General features: G+C 35.4%; 1 protein-coding gene across 2 annotated transcripts in view; it reads right to left on the bottom strand.

The window, feature by feature from the left end:
* The window catches only part of gabrz (gamma-aminobutyric acid type A receptor subunit zeta), a 44,138-nt gene extending 19,384 nt beyond the window's left edge, over positions 1-24,754 (bottom strand). The window contains exons 1-5 of one of the 2 annotated variants that reach the window (XM_056470115.1): positions 24,537-24,754; positions 17,176-17,253; positions 2,150-2,250; positions 1,820-1,887; positions 300-517 (exon numbers count right to left, since the gene is read on the bottom strand). In XM_056470115.1, coding sequence (XP_056326090.1) covers positions 300-517; positions 1,820-1,887; positions 2,150-2,250; positions 17,176-17,228 — 440 coding nt within the window. In that variant the 5' untranslated portion in view covers positions 17,229-17,253; positions 24,537-24,754. The remainder of the gene's footprint in view (positions 1-299; positions 518-1,819; positions 1,888-2,149; positions 2,251-17,175; positions 17,254-24,536) is intronic. The other variant, XM_056470116.1, reaches the window with a different exon arrangement.
* Between the last annotated feature and the right edge of the window lie 1,553 nt (positions 24,755-26,307).

Raw genomic sequence — 26,307 nt, 5'->3', positions numbered from 1 at the left:
TTGTGAAACAGGAGCTCTTGGTTGAAGACATTTCAGTTGTTAATCACCAACATGCACTAAATAAAAGCATAATATCATGCTTCAAAAATATTTATCTCATATGAATGCATGTCAATTGTTCATATTTTGAGCTAAAAGTTAAATAAATTTAGCTTTTTTTTTTTTTATCTCTGGTGCCAACATAAGTGGAGGGCACTGTATTTTAACCCTGCGGTCAGTGCTTCAACAGTGAGCCCTTTCCTATAGTTAGAGTCCAGTAGCATCTGCCTGAGGAGTGAATGTGAATGACATCTCACTACCTGAGGGCATACAGGACGGTCCCATTGGGGAATATCCGGATCAGTCTGTTTTCGACAGTGATGTCGTGCAGGAAGGATTTCTTGGAATCCACAATGAACGTATCGGGGACCCAGAGGAGCTCGACTAGCCTCCCATCCAGACTCAAGCTCTTATTGCCATCGAAACACAAGCGTTCGTCAGTCCAGCGCTGGCGGAGGAAGATGGTAGCAGTGTAATCCTGAAGAGAGATGTGTGTTTCAGCAGCGACACAAGCTTACATTTACATCATGCACTCAGCTCTTATACAACTCTGACCAAAGATCAAAGAGGCCCTTTGAAATATGGGCCAGTGATCTGACACTCATTTTTGTCTTGATCTACTGAGATTAAAAACCTACACTCAAATGCAGTTCGCATAAGGAAAAGGACTTCTACATGCGTACCTCTTCTCTAAGGAGATTGAATTAGTTTAGATGTTGTTTTTCTGGTGCTTAGAAAAAAATGTGTGTGGTGTATATGTCCACAGATAATAAAAGTAAATATAGGTTATGACAAGTTTTTTACAATGCATAATAAGACATTTAATCTTTATATTATATTTATTATATTGTATTATATTATATTATATTATATTATATTATATTATATTATATTATATTATATTATATTATATTATATTATATTATATTATATTATTTTATATTATATTATATTATATTATATTATTTTATATTATATTATATTATAATATATTATATTATGAGTTATGATAAACAGTGTTGGGGTAACGCAATACAAGCAAAGCGAGTTCATAATATTTTCTAAGTACCGAGTAAAATAACAATTTCAAAAAATAGGTAATAATATTTGAGTTACTTTTTTGAAAATGTAATGCACGTTACTTTTTAGTTAAATCAATGAGCTTTTAAAAAATAAATTGCTGAATTAAAATTAGTCACAATGAATCACGCAGTCAATGAGAGAATGTGTTCATTATTTTAAATGCATCCAATAAAAGGAAAAGGGGATTGTCTCAATAGACAGTGATTTTACTTAAGACAAATAGTACAAAATAGTAAACACGCTGCTTTAAACTTTCAATAATATGTACATACGTTAAGTAGAGCTGTGGGGTCAGGAAGTTCTGAGATAACCGTATCCTTAATTTTTATGTGTTTTTTTAAGGTAAATAAAGGTTATACAGTGTGTTGTTAATTGCAGAGCTCCTCTATTAAAAAAAGAAAGAAAAAAAGTTCTGAAAGAGATCAAGCCTCAGCAGGTCATAAAAAGTAATGCAAAAGTAACTTAAAAAAATGGAGCACATTACTTTCTATAAAAAAAGAAACTAAGCAACAAAACTAGTTAGTTTTTTGGGGAGTAACTCAATATTGTAATGGATTACTTTCAAAAGTAACTTTCCCCAACACTGTATATAAATGCCTTTATATTAGTTGCATATATGCAAAACATTCACAGGAAGCAGTACTTCAGTAATCAATAATCAATATGTAGATGCTTGTAGCTTGTGAAATCATCCTACCATGTTGATTTCTGATATTGTGTCTATGCTGGCGATATCCAGACTCATTCCCACAGTAACAGGGCCATCTGAAGAGAAAAACAAAATACAAAGCAACACGCGCTCCATTTACTATAAAGCAACAACACTGCTAACAGAGAAAGACGGCAGAAAAAGTTCTTAATTTACATGCGTTACAAGAGCGGACTGCATCAACACAAGCCCGGAGCGTTTCCGCTGACTTTACATTTGTTTTAATTGCAGTCGTTGATGATGATAGGACTTTAAGAGAAGATAAAAATCCACTTATGTAAAGATAATAGTGTAAATGTAAAGCTTTGTTCGTCGTACTGCCGAAGAATGGCCTAAGGTACTTGTTGTATCCCTTCATCAGTTTCTGAATGGTGGGGGGCAAGATCTCCTCAGTGTTCGCGACAGAGCCATCCATGATCCTGAAATGGAAGAAAAACACAAAACCAAAGCTGTAAAAAGTACTCTGAAATAATACTGAAGTGAAAGTACAGATACTGAGTGTAAGTTTACTGAATAAAAGTATTTAGTTGACAATATATTAGAGTAAAAATGAAGAAAGTACAGCCTTAAATTGTTCTTAAGTATTAAAGGTCACACTTTACAATACGATTTCATTAGTTAATATTAGTAAATGCATTTAATTACATAAATTAATAATAATCAATCATTGTAAAGCATTTATAAGTTCAACATTTACTAATCCTTGTTAATATTAGTTAATGCACTGAGTTAACTTTAATATGAAAACTTTAATAGAGTTAACAAAGATGAATAAATACTGAATTATAATAACATGAATAAACACACACACACAATTGAAATCAGAATTATTAGCCCCCCTGTATATTTGTTCCACAATTTATGTTTAACAGAGAGAAGATTTTCTCAACACATTTCTAAACATAATAGTTTTATTAACTAATTTCTAATAACTGATTTATTTTATCTTCGCTATGATGACAGTAAATAATATTTTACTAGATATTTTTCAAGACACTTGTATTCAGCTTAAAGTGACTTTAAGGTTTCACTAGGTTAATTATGGTTATTAGGCATGTCATAATGGTGGTTTGTTCTGTAGACAAAACAATATAGCTTAGGGGGGCTAATTTATAAATACTGACCTTAAAATGTTTTTATTTTTATTAAAAACTGCTTTTATTCTAGCCGAAATAAAACGAAAAAGACTTTCTCCAGAAGAAAAAATATCATATGAAATACTGTGAAAAATGCCTTGCTCTGTTAAACATCATTTGGCAAATATTTGAAAAAGACAGAAAAATTCACAGAAAAGCTACTAATTTTGAATTCATCTGTATATTGTTTGTTGTTTGTTCATGTTAGTAAATATAATTAAAGAATACAAACTTGTTTTAAAGTGTTACTGTTTTAAAAAGTTTTAAAGAAATTGTTTTTCACTTATATTGAATCATCATCCAATGCAAAGCTGAATAAAAATCTAAAAGTAAATTGTCAACAGAAAACTGAATATTTAACCAAGTTTTCATATTATATTTAACCAACATAAAATATTGGTTAAAAGAGGAAAACAAAACAAAATGCAATAGCAATGGTCAAAAACATCTATTAATACATACAACAGCAATTGAAATACAGCAGAGTGGAAGACAAAAAATACAGCCCTTAAATTGATAATAAACTAAAGCATCAATATATAATAGTCAATATTTTATTGTAATAACATTCTCCACCCAGGACACTATTGATTTACAACCAATTTAAAATAGAATATTGCCTTAAATACTTTTTTTGAGCTATTTTTCACATTTCATAACAAAAAACTAAGCCATCAAATATTAGTAATTGTATTATTGCACACAATTTATCTGAGAATTAAAAATTCTCATCACTAGATTTAATTGCACTTATTCATGCACATTCTGTCAATATGCTAAACAAGATATACAGTACAGTTATAGAAACCTAACTTACTTAGTTCTTAATTTACATGCGTTACAAGTGAGGACTGTCTAAGGCCCAATCCCAATTCTAGCCCTTTACCTTTCCCCTTACCCCTACGCCTCGTTTTGCGCCTTCACGTGAAGTGGTAGGGGTGTCCCAAGTCTCTTTAGCTCGTAAGGCGTAAGGCTAAAGGGAAGGGCTAGATAGCCCTGCAAACAGAGATTTTCCAGGACCACACTCGAAACCAAGGGGTAAGAAAAGTTTCCTCTTCATAAATATACTCAAGTAGTCAATTTGGATTGTAATTGCATAAAAGTACAACTAAATACCCATAAAAATAATATTTAAGTACAGCAATCAAATAAAAATTCAAAACACACAAACATAACGCACAGCACCATCCCAGATGTGTAAAATATAAGCAGAAAAGCAATGTTACCTCGACCGAGCCAGGGCATGTTTTGATCATGCAGATTTTAATTGCCAATAACTTATGACCTAGATTTGAAAAACACAGTATATTTTTAGGTTTCATCTCCTCTCTCATTAAAGCACTGCTACTGAAAGCGGTGTGTGTGTGTGTGTGTGTGTGTGTGAGTTAAAGGCCCTCAGTGATGGTAGAAGCGACTGCGTTTCTTTCCTGCTGAGCGAAGTCTCTGTTTCTACAGTGTAAAAGACCCGTGAGCTTCAGATATTATTCAGCTTCAGGGTAACAATCCCATAGAGTACAGCAGCACGTGTTGGAAATACTTCAAGAGATGTCTGAGGGTAGGAAATAAATAAAAAAACCAGTTTGGTTGACACTACACAATATCCTCATAAATATTCTAGAATGGAGAGAAACAAGTACTGTAGGCCAGATTCACCAGGGGGACGGAGGTACACATGGATTTTTGCTGCTGCTCGATGCGGCAGATCTCAGATTTCTTCAGACATCGCCCCTGCCTATAATATTTGTCTTCTATAAATACATATTCTACTGCCAGGGCCAAAGTCTGAGGCCATTATAAAAGTCTGGGATTCGAGATGTAGTTTAGACCTGATGATTTAAAGAAGGTTAAGAGATGCTGATTTATTCTTACATTCAAATGTATTTGCTTCATTCTCAAATTATGCTGGATCACATTTAGTTTTAAGGTGTTTGTGCAGCTTAAGTGTTGTCGTCATTATAGCTAATTGGACGATCACTTAATTATACTACCACCATATTCATGGGTGTTTTTAGTTTATCTAAGGTTTTGAAGTGCATTATGAGACCTTGGTTTATACTCTGACAGCTTTACATGTTGAAAATAGGTCAATCTGCAGTGTTAATGTGACTTTTAATTATTTTTGGTCATTTAAAGCAATATATTGTTCTATAAATAGTCAAATATATACAAATAATATATATATATTTTTAAAAATCACAATTTGAAATGAGCAACAAATCAGCTTCTAACAATAAACTCTGAGGGCTATTTACATTTTTCAAAATTGTTTACTCTATTTTAATAAACTACTGTTTGTCTGTATTTTTGGCCTAATTAATGTAGCCTTATTGACTTTAACAGATTGTGTTATGTTGTGTTCTGTTTTTAGACTTTCACACCATGACAGCAATCGCATATTTCCCTACTTATACCGTTTCAGACTCAGCATACATTACAATGGACATTAGATATCAGGTGACAGGTCATGTTTTTTTTTTTTTTGCTACCAAAGCATTTCACCTAATTTAAACCCTGCTGCCTATGATATTAGGCATTTGTCATATATTCAAATGGCAGTAAGGCTTTGCATGTTGTAATACACTACACACTCAGAAATAAAGGTACAAAAGCTATCACTAGGGTGGTACTTTTTTTAAAAAGCACATATTTTTACCTTAAAATAACATTTTTGTACCTTTAGTGTAGACTTTTGTACCTTTAAGGCCCTACGAGGTAAACATTTGTACCATTTTAAGTATAAATATGTACTGTACCACTAAGGTACAAATGTGGACCTGATAGGTATAAAAGTCTACCTTTTGAAAAGGTATCACCCCAAAGTGGCAGAACTTTGCTCCAAATGCAAAAGTAAGCATCATTTTGAATGGTTTTATCCACATTTATTGATATGTTTGGCAATATTTCATAGACTGTATTGAAAAAAAAGGATTAAAATGAAAAATTGATTGTAGAATTGCAAGCTTCAAATCACATTTTTTGTATTTTAAATTATGTCTGTCCATTATAATAAACTGTGGACATTTTCATGAACATGTCAATAAAATTATTCAAATTAATTTGTTTACAAATAAATAGACTCAATGATGGGTGAAAATCTGTGGAAATCTGCAGATTTCTGTAAGTAGTTTTCATTTGGGCCTAATTATGCCTATGGAATTTAGCAAAAACTCTCATATACATTGCAAATACGCTTTATGCTTAAATGAGGTGGATATTTGGACTCTCAGTAGTGATTATTAAACCACACTGAACTGAGCTCAACTGAACTGAACTTAAACACTACAAACTGAACTACACTGTTCCTATTTACTGTGACCTTTTATGTGAAGCTGCTTTGACACAATCTACATTGTATAAGCGCTATACAAATAAAGGTGAATTGAATTGAATTGATTTTCAAGCAGTGTTTTTTTTTTTTGGGGGGGGGGGGGGGGGGGGATAAGTCATTTAATCATTCATTAAAGATGTGGCTTTGCATTTATTTGTAAAAACTGGCCAGAAAATCTACAGTTCCTCCATAAAATAGTGTTGTATAACCAAGACAGCCGGAAAATGTGGACGCTCCCATTTATAAAGGGCTTTCCTTGCCATTAATGCTTGGATAACATACAGTACCTACTCAGCATATATAAGTACACCCCTCACAAATCTCTCTTTTAAATTCACATTTTAAATAGGAAGCTATACAATATTATATTTGTGCATATACATTAGATTAGTCAGTACTGAAGCCAAATTGTTTAGTTGTTTAGTTTAGTTGAAAGTTTAGTTGAAATTTTGTAGGTTTAATTTTTGTATGCAATATTTTGCTTGCATTTAATTGTATTATCTTTCTATTTCTAAATATGCTTGGTGACTAAAATATTATTTTAATAAATATATGTTTAGTAAATTTGTTTTGTTTAAATGCACCAAAATACACTGCCTATATTCACTCAGAAATGGATAAAAATATTCACTTTCAATATGGGGTGAACTCAATTATGCTGAACACTGTAACTATATCTTGTTTGATGAAACAATGGCTGATACAGATGCAGCAATATATTTAAACCTACCAAAATCATTCATCAGGATTTTTGGAATGACTTATTGTAAGAAAAAGAAAAATTTTTGTCGCATATTCATTCATTTTTTTATCGACACTTAGAAAATATTTGCACACATCTGTGATGGAAATCAGGCAAGTGTCTAATTTAAACATTCTGTTAGCCTCAAAAAAACAACACTCATGTGAAGCTTTCGTATTCCACTGTATGCAGGTATGAGCTTGGATTGCCACCTGTGTTATGTACAAAATTAGTGCACAAACTTGCATAAAAGAGAAAGACAGAAAACGACTGGGAAAGATCAAACGAGAGGAAGTGAGACAGATGGTGAGAGACACGGAGAAAGAGAGTTTGGAATACAGACGGAGAGCTTCAGGTCACTGACATGATGTCTCTATTATTACTCTCATTAAACTGTTACTGAAGTCTAAAAAAATCATCATAAATAAATAAGAAGCGAACCATGGGTCACTGCCAATATATTAGCCTTCATAAACACTTGGAAGACTGCTCAAAAACATTTTTCACCTCTGAAACGCAAGCAAACTCAGTAAGAAAGAATGATCTTTGGCAATTTTCAGTGGTATCAGAACATTTATATTTTGGCATGTTTTTCTAGATGAAGTCTGACTCCACACGCCTACCCCAATAAAGATGAAGTCTGCACGTTTTTAATGTTACCGTATTTTCTCCTACCTTAGCTTAATAAGCAGAGACAGCTAAAAATAAGTCATCTGTAGGTTGTTTTTCCTCCTCAAGAAAAAGCGTAACACTCTGTGGTGATTTCAAACATTGTTTTGTTTGTTTGTGCATCGCGACAGTCATTTTTTACAGTTTTAAATCAGTTTGGTCACACAAATTACACACTTCAGCTTTAATCGTCCATCCGAATCATGAATAAGGATGGGGTCTTTACCTTAAGGGGATTTATAAGCCTAAAACTAAAGAACAAAGGAGTATTCTGCTATGCAAGGAGAAATGTCATGCAGGTTAAATAATAAACAGCCATATTATCAAAGCAACACCAAGCTATGTGCATTTTCAATGACTCCTTTTTTAAGGCATTAACGTATTTTAGACTTCTCTAATTGATTTGACAATTGGTGTTTAAAGGATAGGTCATCCAAAACATTACAAATCTGTCATAATTTACTCACCCCCATTGACTTGCTTCAAACCAGTTTGAGGTTTAAAAGAAGATGTTTTGAAGAATGCTGGAAACTGCTAACCACTAACCATCCATGAAGGAAAACAAATACCATGGAAGTCGATGGTTACAGTTTCCATTAGTATTCAAAATAAATTATGATCTGCACGTGCGGACAGATTATTCCTTGTCCTTTTTTATGTATTTGAAGTTAAGGTCTGCAATGAAAGCATATGGAGTGCCATGGGATTCATGCTTAGATGATCACCCATCATTAAATGGTATTAAATATACTGGGAGTCTTCAGGGTACAGTTCCCTTGATATATAAACAGCTACTTGAATGTTCATTCAAACCCCTGAAGATATTAGCTGTATGGAACAGAGAACTCTCCTGGCTGGGTTACAGATGGGACACAATTTGGTCAAATATCTGTCTTACCTTCAAAAACCCCTTGCACATTCTTAGTGTGGTTTATTTATCACATGCTTAAGATTGAAAACAGCTGGTACCACATCAGCTCCGTATATTGCACCAATCAGATGAATACTGACAAATTATAAACAACCAGAGTTTTCCACTCCAGTCATCTTCGTCTTGAAGAATCCCCCCTTCCAACCCTACTCTGATAGGGCGGCACAGCAGCCCAGTGGTTAGCACTGTTGCCTCACAGCAAGAACGCCACTGGTTCAGCCCCTCACCAGGCCAGTCGGCGTTTCTGTGCAGAGTTTGCATGTTCTCCCCATGTTCGCATGGGTTTCACCTGGGTTTCCTGGTTTCCTCCCACCATCCAAAGACATACACCATAAGTAAATTGACCACTCCAAAATAGCATCTTAACACAACTCTCAGCCAGATATATCACAGCACGCTCACAAGCAGGGTAGTTCTCGAGACCTACCTGAGCTCAAACTCCCCTCTTGCCCTTCAAACAGGAGGGAGCCCCGGGCTCGAGGATATTCTGAGCTCAGGGCTCTCTCCAGGAACAGCATGCCAAATACAATTTATTATCAATCATCAGAGTGTGAACTCTTGATTCTATTTTAAAACTGCACACAAAATGTATTGTCCCCCATACAAACGATATCTTATGAAACTTTACCAAATCCGAACTGCAGTCTGTGTAACAATAATTATAAAGGTACCTTTTTGCATATGTTTTGGGACTGTTTGGTCATATCCAAATTCTGAAAACATGTAGTTTATGTACTTATAATACATGCTGTTTAAAATACATACTGTGACTTATTTGAGTAAAATACCCCAAGCTTTTAAATGATTTTTCTAAATGGAAGATGCATTACTCTATGTAATTACTTGCTGCTGTTGGTTAACTGTATGTTGTATTTCTTTTAAATGTGTATATGTAGAAGTATATTTACTGTTTGTCATTCTCTTTAAATGTCTGTACTTTCATCCTTTCTTTGTTATGCTACCATTTTAAAATGAATAAAAAGACAATCACAAAAAATATGATTTGAAACAAGTCAAGGCTGAGTGAATGATGAATGATTTTTGGGTGAACTATCCCTTTAAATGGCATCCTTCTGTTTGCTGCCCCCTTCAGGCTGATGTCCAGTCATGTGTGAGTGAATGATGGGTTATTGGCCTTTTCTGCTAATTGTGGCAGTTGATAAGCATTCATCATGCCCTTAAAGGCATCTAACACCCTTTTGACACATTTTTGTTACATGCTTTGACGTTGCTGTCAGAGCTAATAATATTATGCATCAAGAGAAAATGACAGCCATTAATACAGTAGTATTTGCACTTTACTTTTATTATTAAAAATAAACCTACACTTGCATTTATTCATTTAGCAGATGCTTTTATCCAAAGTTCAACTGAAGTAAGACGTGTCATTGACCAAATTGTCTTTTTATTCAACATAAAGCAATGAATTCCACTGAGCAAGCATAATTATTTTGAATAGGGGGGTTTTAGTGAATATTTGAGTGATTTATTAACAAACTGAACTGAATGATTTGTTCATTAAGATGACTAAATCTGAGTCATCTTACCTCAACTTCTTGAATTTATAACTTCAGACACAACGTCCAAACAAGTAATTTTTTAATCATATATTTTTTAATGATCAAATTGAACCAATTCACAGAGCTGGCCAGTGTGATTGATTAACAAACTATGATTTCTTAACTAATCAGTCTGAATGTGGTGTCTTGGCTTGACTTGAGTGAATAATTTGGCATATTCTCTCTGAATAAGATCCATGATAAAAGCTCACAGACTCACAGAATGAATTAAAAGATGTTTCTTTCAAGAAATGTCTAAATCCTATAAGTTAATTGCTCACCCTTAATGTACATTTCCAAAAAAAATATTGCAGGCCACACAAGATATATGGCATTTGGAGATCCAGTATTTTTCTTAATGTAATCTATTTGATCAGGCCTTGACATACATTCATCATTTCTGAATGTCTAAAATCCATTTTAGCAGCTTCAAAAAAAATATCTCGAAATGCATTCCTCCAAAACCTTAATGTAAAGCTTAACTCTTTGGCTAAAGATAGAAATTCACATACATCTATAGGATGAACTGGATTAAAGTGAACAATTTTACTCATCTGGCAATTATTAGAAATGTTTAGGATTAATATTATTCAAGTAAAATAAATAAACTTTAGCATTTTATTAAATGCATAAAAATGCTAATGAAGATTCATAAAATTACATTAAATCTTAATATGCTTGTATTAAGCCAAACTGTAATGTGAACCACATTGACAGCAAACTAATTTCTGAATCTGTGTATTGTGCTGATTCTTCACAACTAAATGTTAGCATTACATTATGCCAATAATATAAAAGCAACCCAGGCTTATTATGAATATGTACCCTGTGTATACATTTCTGGAGAGCACAAAATACATCCCAGGAGCTACGTTTTTTTGCAGTTTTTGTTTTCGCTGTGTAGGCTTTTTCAAATCTCAAATTTCTCTAGGGAGTGCCATTCGCACCTACTCTTCTTGCATAAATCCACCAGAGGCCGCTGTTGGCTGATTGACCGACTGACTCACCAACTGATATCCCCACCCACCCCCTTCCCTAAACCCAACCAATAGTGTTTTCAAAAGCACTAATTGACCCAATCACCACCTTCCCTAAACCTAACCAACATTGTTTTCAAAAGCAATCCAGAAAAAGAAAAGCCCTCGTGGCCGTCTGATTTTTACCTGGTTTTCAGATCTTACTACATTTTCACCCTGTTGTTTACTTGTTTCTTTTATTTTTGTTTTACCTGCTTTCTGGAACTGTTTTTTGTCAGACTTGAACCCCATCATTGTGGTCAAGTCATCTCTGTGTCTCAAGTCTGCCGACATACATGGCGAGCTACTGGGCAAACTAATAACAGTGGAAAACCGTCCTCACTGAGGTAAGCGGTAAGTTGGTAACGCAAAAGAAACAGCAGCCGTCAGCGGCGTCATACCACCCATAGCCTGTGTTGCATTAAAAAAGGTCCGAAACACAGAGGTGAATTATAACTGATAATTATGCATTTTTTCCTCTTTGTTTCCTTGTTCGGAACCATCATTGAGCCTAAATCCAGCCCATGTCTCTGGTGTTTAAGCTGACTGACGTGTTTTGCATGGAGGAAAAGCGCTCTTAGCAGGACTGCCTCCACAACACTTTCTGCTTTAATCCACAGAGACTGTTTCTCAAGCTTGTATCAACTCCATCTCCCTTCTACACACATCAGCACTCGTATGAGACATGAACCCAATTGCAACTCCGTGGAAGAATTTGTCCAGCACTAAAATATTACGCAGAACACGATTCGTTTCGTTTTATTCAAACTGATAGAAAACAAATAACCCAGCTAACAAATAAATAAATAAACAAGCTAGCAATGTGTCCGGCGATTTGTTTAATTAAAACTAGTGGGTTGAGAGTGATGATGACCTAATTATTTTTATAAATCTGAGCACATTGTTGATACCACCAGTGTGATCTCCTCCTGCGATTTGGATCTAGTCTGGTTTACTCAGAGGAACGTGTCAAAGAAACGAATGCTTACTGTACTGTGGGTTCATGCATTAAATATGACTTTTTAAATAGAGCGCTCAGCGGTGTATATTTATGTTTCTACAGATCATTGGCATCTGACTGATAAATACAACTTTAATCATAGAGGGATCAATTTAAAACACTTCTAATAAGGTCATAATATGAATATTTGTCTCTGAGGTCCAATTATAATCCTGGCACATTCACAAAAACGGTTCAGTTATTCAGGCCTATTTCAACCTCTCTGTGATTCTTGAAGTAAAACGAGCATGTGAAGTGAAAAACAACACTTATCTCCGCCAAATCCTAAGCCCTTAAAAGTATTGCCATGTCTGCTTACTTAAAGCGACTTTGGGCTTGTTTTTCATTATGTTACTTGCAAAGTTGGACATCGCTAGATTGCATTAGATTGCAAGTTTACTTCCAAAACACGCATTAGTCCTTGAGAGAGATAAAGAGAGATAAATATGATAATATAAAGAGATATACAAATAAATATTCATGGAAATGGTGAGCCAGTTCTTCTTTTAAATTGTGCAGTTTAGAATAATGTATTATGATAACAAATTCTCTGATCATTATCAATTATAAATCACATATTATATATCATGAAAACAAATTAAATTAGACATTTCTTTCTCTCTCTCTTCTGTGTGATTTTAGAAAAGTTGTTATCATGACTGACAACATGTAACATCATATAAAGAAACTAAACGTCACAAGCTTCACATACTTTTGAAAATGTAGAGTTAAGTTGATGCTGGTCAGAGCTAATATAGGCTAATACATGCCAACCAATCTGATGACAAATAATTTCCTATTATGTGTGCTTTATGCATGATTTATTGAGTGTGATGTGAAGTATCTGAGACTAGTCATTACTTTTGTGTACAACTAGCAATTTATTTTTAACAAAACTGTAGTTGGTAGGCATTACAATTAGCTTTCTTTTGCATGACTTCTTCAGGTCTAATGTTTCGTTTTAATGTCACGTTTCAATAAATGCCATTTTTTGAAGTAGATTCTGAGTTCTGAAAGTTACAGTATGATTTCACAGTACTGTTCCTCAAGCTCTTCCCTCTCAAAAGATCAAAGTGTTTTATTGAAAAACCCCTTTAACCCTTGTTTTACATTCTAAATGTAGACTTATGTTGTGGGTCTGCAGTGTAAATCATACAAAAATCTGATCAGTAACTTTATCACAAGCAATCACACAACTTGTGGCTGAATTAACATTGTATGATGCATCATTTGAAATATAAATGATGTGAAGACCTGTTTCCTGAAAGCTCCTTAAAATGTAAAACTTCTGTAATGATGTTCTTAGAGGTAGAGTAACAACTTCATTTGAAAAAAATTACCTTTTTTGTTTATTTGTTTTTGCACAGCACACACACACACACACACACACACACACACACACACATACACACACACACACACACGCACACAAATACATAATGGATTTTATTAATTTTGGTAAGAGTGGTAAGATTTGGTTTTGGTAAGAGTGGTACAGTGGCTCAGTGCCTTGACACTGTCACCTCACAGCAAGAAGGTTGCTGGTTCGAGCCCCGGCTGGGTCAGTTGGCACTTCTGTGTGGAGTTTACATGTTCTCCCCGTGTTAGCGTAGGTTTCCTTTGGATGCTCCAGTTTCTCCCACAGGCCAAAGACATGCAGTATAGGTGAATTAAATAAGCTAAATTGGCCTAAATTGGCCATAGTGTGTGTGTGTGTGTGTGTGTGTGTGTGAGAGAGAGAGAATGAGAGTGTATGGGTGTTTCCCAGTGATGGGTTGCAGCTGGAAGGGCATCTGCTGCATAAAACCTATGCGGGTAAGTTGGCTGTCTATTCCACTGTGGCAACCCCTAATAAATAAGTGAGTTTTGGTAATAAACGTTTAGCTTGTTTGCCTCTGCCTTTTATTCCTTGCAGTGTCATTGCATGAAGTCAAGCACCAGATGTGGAAAGCACTGCACTATGAAATATATTATTCATTCATTCATTCATTTTCTTTTCGGCTTAGTCCCTTTATTAATCAGGGGTCACCACAGCGGAATGAACCGCTAACTTATGTTTTACATATGTTTTATGCAGCGGATGCCCTTCCAGCTGCAACTCATCACTGGGAAACACTCATACACTCTCATTCACACATATACAGTACGACCAATTTAGCCTACCCAATTCACCTATAGCACATGTCTTTGGACTTGTGGGGGAACCCAGAGCACCTGAAGGAAACCAACACTGACCAAGCCGAGGCTCAAACCAGCGACCTTCTTGTGATGAACCACACATGCCTAGTAATTATTCTTGCGGTTTGTAATAGCACTACTGAGTCAATAAAAAGTCAGTATATATGAGTTCAATTTAAAAGGTCTTAAAACAACAAATAATTATTACAAAGCATTTTTGCTTTCGGCTTTAGGTCTAGTGCAACCAGATTTTTTTATTTTGGCCCAGAATTTTCATTTTGCTGCATCCTTAGCATCAGTGGTGTAAGGTAACTAATTACAAATACTCAAATTACTGTAACTGAGTAGTTTTTTCTCAGGAATTGTAATTTACTAAGTAGTTTTAAAAATGCTTTTCTCTCCCTTGAGTACATTTTTAGTGCAGTATCTGTACTTTTACTCCACTACTTTCCTTCAATCTGCAGTCACTACTTTTTTTTTTCTTGTCTGTAGGGATTAGAAAATTCAGTTCTGTGATTCCTGTCCAATCAAATCGCACATAGGAGTAAAGAGGTAAATCGCATCATAATGAACTACCTCAAGACATGTGCACTTTATAATTGCAGCAAACTGTTTAGAAGCATTAAAAGTGTCCAAGATGACGGATGTTTACTGTATGATGACCGAAATGGCCTTAAACACCTAGCAGGCACAAGACGTCAACATGATGTCTGATTGAAGTTTCACCCCAACGTCGTGGGGACGTTGCATTTTGTTTGGAAATAAAAATCACGTTGACGTCAAAACCCAAAGTAAGGCTGACCTCAATGCCCAACATCCGACCTAAAATCGACCAAAGATCAACATCTAATGACGTTGTGTGGACGTTACCATTATGACGTCTATCAGACGTAGGATTTTGGTTGCCATACCTGACAAATAAATGTCAGTATTTGTCGTCAATATGAAGTTGGTTTAAGATGTTGGCTTGACGTTGGATTTTGGTCACTTTCCAACACAATATAAAATCAACCCAATATCAACGTAATTTTACGTTGTTATTGGACATCAAAATAATATTGTCCTTAGACGCTGGATAGACATTGAATGTTGGTCACCTAAATCGAACCTAATATTAACGTGATGTTGTGTGTCTGTTGGGCAATAATTAAGGTACTACAGAAAGTTACATTTACACACATCCACTAATTACATGTAAATGCATCAGCTTTTTACAGCGTAATACTCACTACTCAATACTCTTCAGTACTTTTGAAAGGGCTCCTTTTTACTCATACTTTGAGTAATATTTACAACAGATACTTTTACTCTACTTGCACTAAATTCTTAGGCAAGTAATGGTATTTTACTTGAGTATGATTTTTCAGTACTCTCTCCACCACTACATAGCATAAATTTTTAGCAGTGAATATGAAAATAGATAACCTAAACTGTAATAAAAATTACCATTCAAAGCGATAAAGAAAAGTAAAGAATAGAGAATAGGGGAGGGGGAATACAGCACAGACAGGAAATATGCTTCTCTCTACAGGTCTAGAGTAGTAGTTGCAACTAGACAAATTTGTAATGCCATTGAATGTTGGTTTTGGGAAGATCACCCCTGATTTGCAGCAAAACTTACAAGCATGGTAGAAATTTTGTACATCTATTTTACAACACATTAGAGAGTCAGAACTCTGTATGCCAAGAAAGTAGCAAAATATATTTAAAAATCACTAGTATTACTAGTATGTCACAAATCCCAATGGGCTAAATAATACAACGGGTAAAACCCACTCTCTGTATGGACCTGTATGGATGGACAAACAACTACATGTCCCTTTGTGAGATTAAGCCTTCAATAACACATCCTTATCTTCATGTGATAAACACCCAAAGATGAGGTATTGCTCTTGTTATTGTGCTATAGATTGTTACATGTAGGAAGCTGAATTCCTGGCCAAACTATATGTACACCCACTAAAGTCTCTTGCCAGGAAGAGAGCCGGGTGGTTGGAGGGGAAAAGGAGGACAGGAAGGAGGTGGGGTAAAGCAGATGGTGAGGTGAATTGATACTGGCACACTTCCTTTACATCACCCTTTGATCTTTAGCAGAGTCATCCTGACCAAGTCTTACATCTCCCCATCAAATTTCAAAGGTCAGGCCGGAATATCAGCATAAGTGATGAGATGCGTATCACATTAAATGGAAATTCCCATTGAACATGGCTGAGCGGCGGCAGTTCCAGTAAATCAATGTGTCTTGTGTCTACAGTGTCACCAGTAATCGTGTTAGCATTGCAGCTACTGTACCACTGCATGGAAAGATAAGCTCAAGCGGGCAAAATAAACAGGAGAAATGATGTGAGGGCTGGTGCTTCCATCAGTAACCTGTACATGGACTCCGACGGTCTCATTCAGGCAAGTCTACAAGGATTAGCTATAATTCCATCCTTCCTTTAGCAACAACCCACACAATCCGGTGTGAATGGATACTTAAGACATATAGTCTTTAATTTCCTGCCAAATAAGTAAAACCTAAATTATACCCGGTTTGTCAATTCTGCAAAGACGACGCACTGAAAGCTTATCACCAGGGAGAACTTCTTGACAAAAATGGGTTTTCCGCCTCGTCTTGTTTGTAGTAACTTTACAAAGTCACTACAGAGGGTTTTTTTTGGCTCAAATCAATTGAGGAAAACACAAAAGCACTAAACAGTGTAGGAAGCAATTATGTTCAGCTTGCCGTATGACAATAATGAGTGAAGGAGCACCGAAAGTGAGCGCATAACAAGGAGTTTCTTACCTGCTGATGAAAAGGAGGAGGAGCAAAAAGCCCATGAAGCTACACACATGCATGGCTGCTCGAGCGTCAGGCGTCTGACTGGGAAATGAGAAACAAAGAATGAAGAGATTATGCAGAGATTCAACAGATTTGTACAGAGATTAAGCATTACTGACAAATTTCGCAGTTAGCACAAGAGCTTGACATTTTAGCAGGCAAAATTAGGGCAGGTTTTCTCAGTCCTTTTCGTAAGTGTATCTAGGGACTACTTAGTCACAAAATATATTCTCACTCAAGTTCTGACTGAAGAGATAAAAATAAAGACTTCAAACTGCACTGCACATTTTGAGAACATTTTTGACCAGCAGCTAACCAAGGGAATATATGGAAAAATACTGTACTTATACTTAAATATAAAGATTTTAGATGATGGCTCACACTATAAAAATGCTGTTGTTTCAACCCAGTTTTGAATAAAATATGGACAGACTCAAGCACTGGATAAAATATTTCAATTATTTTAAAGTGGATAAAATGGGTAAAAAAAACTAATAAGTATCAACATTCATTCATTCATTCATTTTTCTTCAAATTAGTCCCTTAATTATCAGGGGTCGTCACAGTGGAATGAATCACCAACTATTCTGGCTGCAACCCAGTACTGGGAAACAGTATCAACATATAAATGCTTATTCATTCATTCATTCATTATTTTTTGGCTCGGTCCCTTTAATAATCAGGGGTCGCCACAGCAGAATGAACCGCCAACTAATTTCGCATATGTTTTAAGCAGCCGATGGCCTTCTAGCCGCAACCCAGTACTGGGAAACAGTATCAACATGTTAATGTTCATTCATTCATTCATTTTCTTTTCGGTTTAGTCCATTTATTAATCAGGGGTCGCCACAGCAGAATGAACCGCCAACTATTCTGGCATATGTTTTACACTGCAGATGGCCATCCAGTCACAACCCAGTACTGGAAAACAGTATCAACATATGAATGTTTATATATTTAATAAAATCTGCACAAATTTGCATACATTTCAAGCAAATCTTGGATAAAAGGTTTGTTTGACACATTAGAGTCAGAGTGTATTTGTGTAACTCATATGAAATCTTTAACCTTAGACCTGTACACATAAATTTAACCATCTCTGCTGCATAATCCCAGAGCACAGAGTGAAATAATCCCTCAAAAATGTTTTAACGGAGGAATCCAGTTCACTCTCATAACAGATTTACTGATGGTGATATAAAACTCGATAAACACTGTGCGTATTCCTGGGAATTACATAAAACCACTTTAGCTATGCGACCAGCAACTGCGCAAAGATGACAAGATGCAACAGTATAAATAGTATTTAGGTTATAAAATTATTCTCAATCCCCTCATTCTTGAATTCTGTCCATCTGGCTGGAAGCCTTTTGGGCTTGTAAATACCGTAGCTTTAATCTGGCCCTATTTCACAGCTACTTTTTATCTCCCTGATGTCAAAAAATAGTTCGTGGTTCTTTGCTCAGTCTTCCAGCACCATTGCAATCTGTGTGCAGCTGTGACGATGAGCTTCAGACAACAGACGTCTGCCCTGAAGCAAGTGTTCATACACACACAATGTGCAAAAAATGCTTACATTTGGATCACATGGGTGGCGTTACAGAGTATTTAAAGCAGTCAGGGTTTCTTATCACGTTGACATGGTTGTCATTTTGATGAGGCCAAACAAACACAAAACTGTCATGTTGCTAACTTAAAAAAACTGGATCTTCATGAGCACTTCTTTCACAGAGACCAACACAAACAAAAACACACTGGGATGTAACTCCTCTATTATGCCTGTCAGTTCAATTAAATCCAGAACGCTCCATGCAGACTACTCATCTCTAAGATCAGAACATGTAATTCATTATTATTTTAAAACTCCTGTCTCTTTTCTGCTCATCAGCTCAATAATAATGGATTGTGATAGAGGTGGGTAGAAGAATATGTACCGCTGCTATGCTTTTTAATATATATTACCATGTTACAATCAGTGCATTTTACAGAACGATTTATTCACTGCAAAAATGAACATTCTATCAATGTTTCCTCATGTCATTTTAAACTCATAAGACTTTCCCTAATCTTTATAACACAAATAAAGACATTTAAATCAAATATTTAAACTGAAAGTTGAAACAATCATATAGAGATGAAAAAAATAAATCCATACGAATCCACAGGTTTAATCCAAATCTTCTGAAGATACATGATTGCTTTATAAGATAAATAGATTTCATTTAGGCTTTTATTCACATGCAGTATAACTGCTCAGGGAGCGTATAAGCATAAGAACTTTATCTGCTTGACGTGCAAGAACAAACATCATTGGTTCTTGCAGCAGTTCAAATGTGCAGTGTGTCACACAACAATGAATCTTACTGGTTCTCGTGTGTCAAGCAAACATGATCTAGCTTCAACAGTGAAAAATGAATAATAAGAAATCAATTCTGCGATTTACAAAATCCATTGCAATTCTCTCTTGAATCGATCTGAGCCTAGTTTTTATACTCAAACTATCACGTAACGGCGTTTCATGTAAGCTAGCTTTAATGTCACAAGATTAAAGTAAACACAGCTCACTATACGTAATATTTGTTGTAATTTGCTTAAACCTTTCCTAACTTTAATAGCAATCATTTTAGGTTCAAGTGGTTTTTGTAAAAATTAAGGAAGTTAATGCAAGCAAAATAAGGCTGTTTGTAAACTGTACAGTGTCATCTGTTGTTAAAAACTAGCTCAGAATCGATTAAAAAAAATAGCAATTCATTTTGAAATTGAAAAATCATTCATTTATTCATTTTCTTTTTGGCTTAGTCCCTTTGTTCAGCAGGAGTCACTATAGAGGAATGAGCTGCCAACTTATCAAGCATATGTACACAGCGGATGCTTTTCCAGCTGCAACCCATCACTGGGAAACACCCATACACTCTCATTCACACACATACATTATGCACAATTTAGCTTACCCAATTCACCTATAGCGCATGTCTTTGAACTGTGAGGAAACCAACGCCAACAAGGGAAGAACATGCAAACTCCACACAGAAACGCCAACTGACCCAGCCGAGGCTCAAACCAGCAACCTACTTGCTGTGAGGCAACAGCGGTACCCACTGTGCCACCCGAAATAGAAGAATCGATTTCTCAAACTATTGTTTACCACAGGTCTAAACATGAATGCTGTAAACATGTTTTTTCAAAAGAATTAGATTATGACTTTTTTTTCAGTACTGGGTTTCAGCTGGAAGGGCATCTGCTCCGTAAAACATATGCAGAATCGTTGGTGTGTCATTCTGCTGTTGCAACCCCTGATAAATAAAGAGACTGAAGGAAAATTAATGAATGAATGGATTATGCCTTGCTTGATTCAAATTGGTGTAGTTTTTAATTCCTTATGAACATTTTGAAGTGCCAGCGTTTGGAGTGAATAGACTTTTAATAGAAGACAGAAAAGATTTTTGTAAACATCTTAATTTGTTGTATTACAAATGATGACACAATTTTCATTTCAGGGTAAACTAATGCATTTGTTGTGATTGCTGGTGATCTGGCAGTTGCAGATCGCCGGAGAACTACACACACATCACAGTAATGAACTACAACTCCCAACTTGCACCTAAAACACACACCGGTTCCTGTTTCCCACTGATTACACTCACACAGTTTTAACTCATCATGGACTACCTAGCAAACATTACAAAGCATTTTCCTGTTTGTCTTGCCATATTTTTGATCCTTGTCTGTTTTTTTTTTGCTTCGATTCTTTGCTGCCTAGCCTCACCAATTACCTGTATTTCGACCATGTATTTAGGATTACTTTATGCTACTGTTTGCCCCTGTTTTTGACCATTGCCTGCACAACCTTCCTTTAATAAACTGCATGTGAATCCTTATCTCCATTGTCCTCTATTACAGATTTTTGCAGGACAAAAATACATTCTAATAAAATCATCATGTCATTTAAAAACTACTAGGTTAATTTAATTCCTTCATACTGTCCCAACACAAATCGTGTGTGTGGAACCCATCATTTTTTACAGTGTAATGTTTTTTAATGGCAGTCACTCACTCTCAAAATATCTTCTTTTATGTTCCACAGAAGAAAAACCAGCATACAGAATTAGAACATCGTGAGGTTGAATAAACAATGACAGAATTATTTATAGGTGAAGTCAACCTTTGATTTTTGTTCATTTCACAGTTGACACCTCTTTGGAAAAAAAATCTTGACTTATTTGTTCTTAAAATATGCAGTTTTTCACTGTATATCCCATTCCCAAACATCCCTCAATTATGAAAAGCTGTTCTCCCTCACTTCCACCCCTGTCATTTGTGAGTCAGTGGCTGCTCAGAGGATCCTGGTCTTAAGACTGAGATGTCATTCATTTAGAGTGACAGGTGACATCTTCAATGAGGTCTGAACCTTGATAAGGAAGACCCTACGGGAAGGGTATGCTGGACGTATTTAGCAGCCTTCCCAGTAAAACCCAAAAAGCCTGCAGCTGTGAATGCGCTCGTGAATATGGGTATTGGGTCTCCGGTGCTACAGATACACAAAATTGCCCTCCTGACTTTTGTAATATTCACTATCATTGAAATGTTTGGGGCTTGTAAAATTGTAAACGTTGTTGAGTCTGTTGTGCACACCAACCTTCTCGGTCTACCAGTAAGGTATAATATCAAAATAGCTCTGGCTTTCTGTACACACTCATAAACACCAGATTATTTCAACTTACATTAAATTACATCAAATTGGGTAAAATATGGACTAACCCAAACACTGGGTTAAATTAGGTCCTTTAATTTAGCTAAAAAATTAAACCTACAGTTGGATTAGTCCCTAAAACACCTATAATTGGGTTGAAATAACCCATCTCTATTCTATCAAATGTATACCTATAAATAAAAACAATTGGCATGAAATAATAAAAAGTTGAATAAACCTGATCACAGCAAATGTAAACCTTTATTATTCTTAATAATCGTCTAACAAAAAGCTCTAAAGGACAACATCAGTATATGTATATGTGTACTTGAGTGTAAATATACATATTTTTCAAAATATTAAACATAAATGTGATTTTCTTGTTGAAACTGTGATGCTTTTTTTAGGATTCTTTGATAAAATGTACCAAAGAAGTGTATTTATTGGACATATAAACCATTTGTAACATCTCCACTGTCACTTTGATCAATTGAATGTGTTATTAGTGAAAAAAGATACTATTTCTTTTAAAAATGAAACCTCATTCTAACCCCAAACTTTTGAACTATGATTAGGAGGCCTGCATGACGGTTTGTCTGACATTACTAAGTGACGTTCATCTACAAAGCAAACAGCCTCAGCTGTTTTTCTTTATTGTGCACCTTCTTGCTATATTGACTTCAAACAGCAGAAATCTCAGAGAGAATCTAGGTCAGTGAATGACTGAGTTCTGTATCTCGAACAGCAGGGTCCAATTACAGTTCTTTGAGAAACTTAAAAATATATCCACCGATACCTTCTAAATTAATCATGAAAGCAAAACAGGAGCGTAATGTGCAATATTTTTAGCCTTATAATTTCATGAAAAATAATTTTGTTTATTTGCATGATGCAACAAGAAAAACATCTTATTTTTTCCTCTTAAATATTGTAAATAATAAAATATGAATGTGGATGAGAGAGAGTTTGTGTGCAGGATAAATCAGATTGCCTTGCTTTGATAAAGATTATGGCATCTTATGGTACTCAGAATAAACAGCTTTGACACAACTGATCATTTACCAGCTAACAGAGCATATGAAAAATGCTGATTTGAAAATCAGCAGAGAGCTTAGACTAAAGCCTTTAGCTAATCACGAGATGGAAATCTGTGTGTTTTTTCAGGCCACACTCTATAGTAATGGATACAGTCATAGCAACTATTAAGTCTTTGTGTCAGTTGAGGTTGTCAATTAATCTCAGTTCAAGGGCTTTTCTATAACCTTGTGTCTTGTTTGACCCATTATATCGACTTTTCAATCTATGAGTGCCATTACAAAAAAACAATCATATAATAAAATGAAGCGTGGTGGTCTGTGACACCAGGGAAAAATGTGAAGCTGAGAGGATGATAATAATGCTCAGTTCACTTTAAATTCATTGTAAGTGGGTCTAAATGTAAGCAAAAGACAAAACATGCATATAATGGGTCTACATATTCCATGCAATCTTTGCCAGAACTGAGTCAGAATATCTTTAGACCACATCTGTCAAAAGTTATTTTCAACTTAGTGCCTCTACAGAAACATCCCAGAGTTTTAGTTTTGGAACTGTCATTCATCTGAAAATCTGAGCTGGTCACTGAAATATATTGTATAGCTGAATCCTGCAGGGAAAAAAAACAACTGCAAAAACTGAAAATAATTGCTGGCCATGTTATCCCTGCTTACAGAAACATAAATATGTTATTTACTGTAAAGCTTTAATGGTCTTGCATTGATTGTTATAATAAGATAGTTATAATAAGTTAGCCACTCTAACCACTTTGAAATGTAGAATATTAATATTAATAATTAGTATTTTATTTTATATTAACACTATACATAAATTCTCATGTTAAACCATATTAATGTTATATTCTAAATGAATACTACACACACAGATTAAACATATGTTCACTACAAAATCAAAACAGAAACATTAAGTTCAAAATAACCATTTAAAAATTACCAAGAACATTCATTAATTTTCCTTTTTAGTCTCTATTTCAGAGATTGCCACAGTGGAATGAACTGCCTTCCAAGAACATATTTCTAATAATTAATTTTTTATGCCAGCATTTACAATAAAAAACATGAACATGGACCTATAATATGACCATAATATTTAGCCTAGTTCAATACTGAAAGGGTTAAGTTTGACGACCTGTCACACCTGAACTTCGTTATAAACACCAAACCAGTATACATTAGTGAAACCAATCATAAAACGCATATCAGCATAAACATGTCGTATAAAAGAAGCCGTTTTAAACTAAATTAATAATTTTTTTCCCACATTAAATGGTTAAATACCTTAAGGGTTAAATTTGATGCCCTGTCACACCTGAACTTCGTTATAAAAACAAACCCAGCATACAGTACATTAGTGAAACTATTCACACGAATCATAAAACGCGTATCAACACAAACTGTTTCATATAAAAGAAGCCGTATTAAACAAAAAGAATAATTTTTTCCAAATTAAATGGTTAAAACAAGCACGATTAAGAGTAAACGAAAATAAAAACATAAATCGTTTACTCCCGACTTTTTCAAACACTTCATTCACATTTATAAACGTCCATCGCCTCACACATGTCTCACTGCGTACTTACATTTAAAGCCGGACAATAGTTTGCATTTCCCAAACGCTTATAGAATCGAATCACTCATCTGCATAAGTCGGATCTGTCGTAAATCCGAGCCATTTAGCTCAGTGAGGAGAAAGATGTGACTTTCGGCGGTTTCCGCGGCGCTGGAATCCGTCAGTGATGCGCAACTACTTCTTCACAGCAGTCAGTCAGTCTAAACTACTGGTTGCATCCCAGACACATTCCGCGCTGTGCTCACAGCAGAACAACCAACCTATCCGCGATAGACTGATGATTTAGTGCTGATTGGGAGGGGGGCAGCAACGGAAAGTGACATCTTACATATTTGGAAAAGAAACATTGAATCAAAATGACATGTAATTAACACATAGCCACACGTACATATACAAATCTCCATAGGCTATTGATGCCACCACGTCTGTCATCTCTTTTACGTTGTCACTTTGGTCATGAGGTTATTTCCTTGGAGGCATGAAAATGCAGTTTCACATGCTCGCCCACTTCTGGCAAATAATAAAATGTTTGACATTGCATCATTACCATACATAGATTATGCCATAGCACTCTAGGGAATTATGTGGTTATCAAGTGCAGAAATGCATTAGCTTCTTCTAGCAGGTTGTCAGAGGCTGGATTCTGCAATTTCAGGGGAAGCTCCAGTTCCAGCACCCACAGAACTGGCAGGTCTTCATAATAAACCCGCTTACTGCTGCTCTCCAACATATAGGTGCCAGCAGGCATGGAGATCTGATTGTAAGAGATTCTTTTGAAACTGATGGATGTCTCCTCTGCATTTTTCAGAGCTTGAAATATGTGCAGATCGCTGTACGTTTGGCTGTAGGCGATTGAAGTTTTGAGAAGGTAATTTAACCATCTTAAAAAAAATCCCAGAACTTATTTGTTGTTGAAAAGAGTTATGTCTAGGCTGATCTATCTTCATCAGGCACCTGCAAGTCAGTCGGCGCCAATGCTAATTGACTGCATATCCATGCACATCAGCATGTTACCTGTCAGATCAAACATTACACAAGATGCATTCAAATAGGATCCTCCCACATGGCTGCGGAATAAAAACTGTTTCAGGGTTGCATGCCAAACGCTGTGCTGTTCCTGTCCAAAAAGTTCTCTGCTCGTTCATGCAAATACAAGCGTCGAAGGCTTCCTGCAACACTCCCACACGAGACATTTAAATATGTCCTTTAGTGTAGCACCCCATTAGAACAGAGCAGAGAATCGTGAGCCCATGAGGGATAAGATCCATTATTCAACATAAAGTGTGACTTGAGACAAAAACTAGACGATGCTAGAAGAGACGTTAATTGTGTAAATTTACTGGGTGGCAAAATAAACAAAGCTGATTGCTTTGACATTCTCATACAGAACATTATTCACAATCTTATCTATAACAGAGAATTCATGCAGAAAAATCAGGTCATGCAGACAAAAACATGAATGTTCTTCTAAACCAAAGCAAGGATTGGATACCAGTCTTTATTTCTGTGCTGTATACAAAATGACAACCTAAACATGCTTTTTTTGTGCTAGTATCAGAGTTAGCTTACTGACTGAGTGACTGTTGGTTAGCTATGATCTTTCAGCTTTATCTACTTCAAACAATGAAATCTTAATATATTCACTGGCCACTTTATTAGGTACACAAGTTTAACCATGCAATTCCATGCAAATACCTTGTCATGAAAAAAATTCTAAGTTTTCCTTATTAATGCAACATTGTTAAATAAAATAAGATCAATCATTTTAGTTCTATAGAAAG

The sequence above is a fragment of the Danio aesculapii genome, chromosome 12 (assembly GCF_903798145.1).
Source record: "Danio aesculapii chromosome 12, fDanAes4.1, whole genome shotgun sequence".
Lineage (NCBI taxonomy): Eukaryota > Metazoa > Chordata > Actinopteri > Cypriniformes > Danionidae > Danio > Danio aesculapii.
Note: the sequence above shows the minus strand (reverse complement) of the source record. Positions and strands in the feature narration are given on the sequence as shown.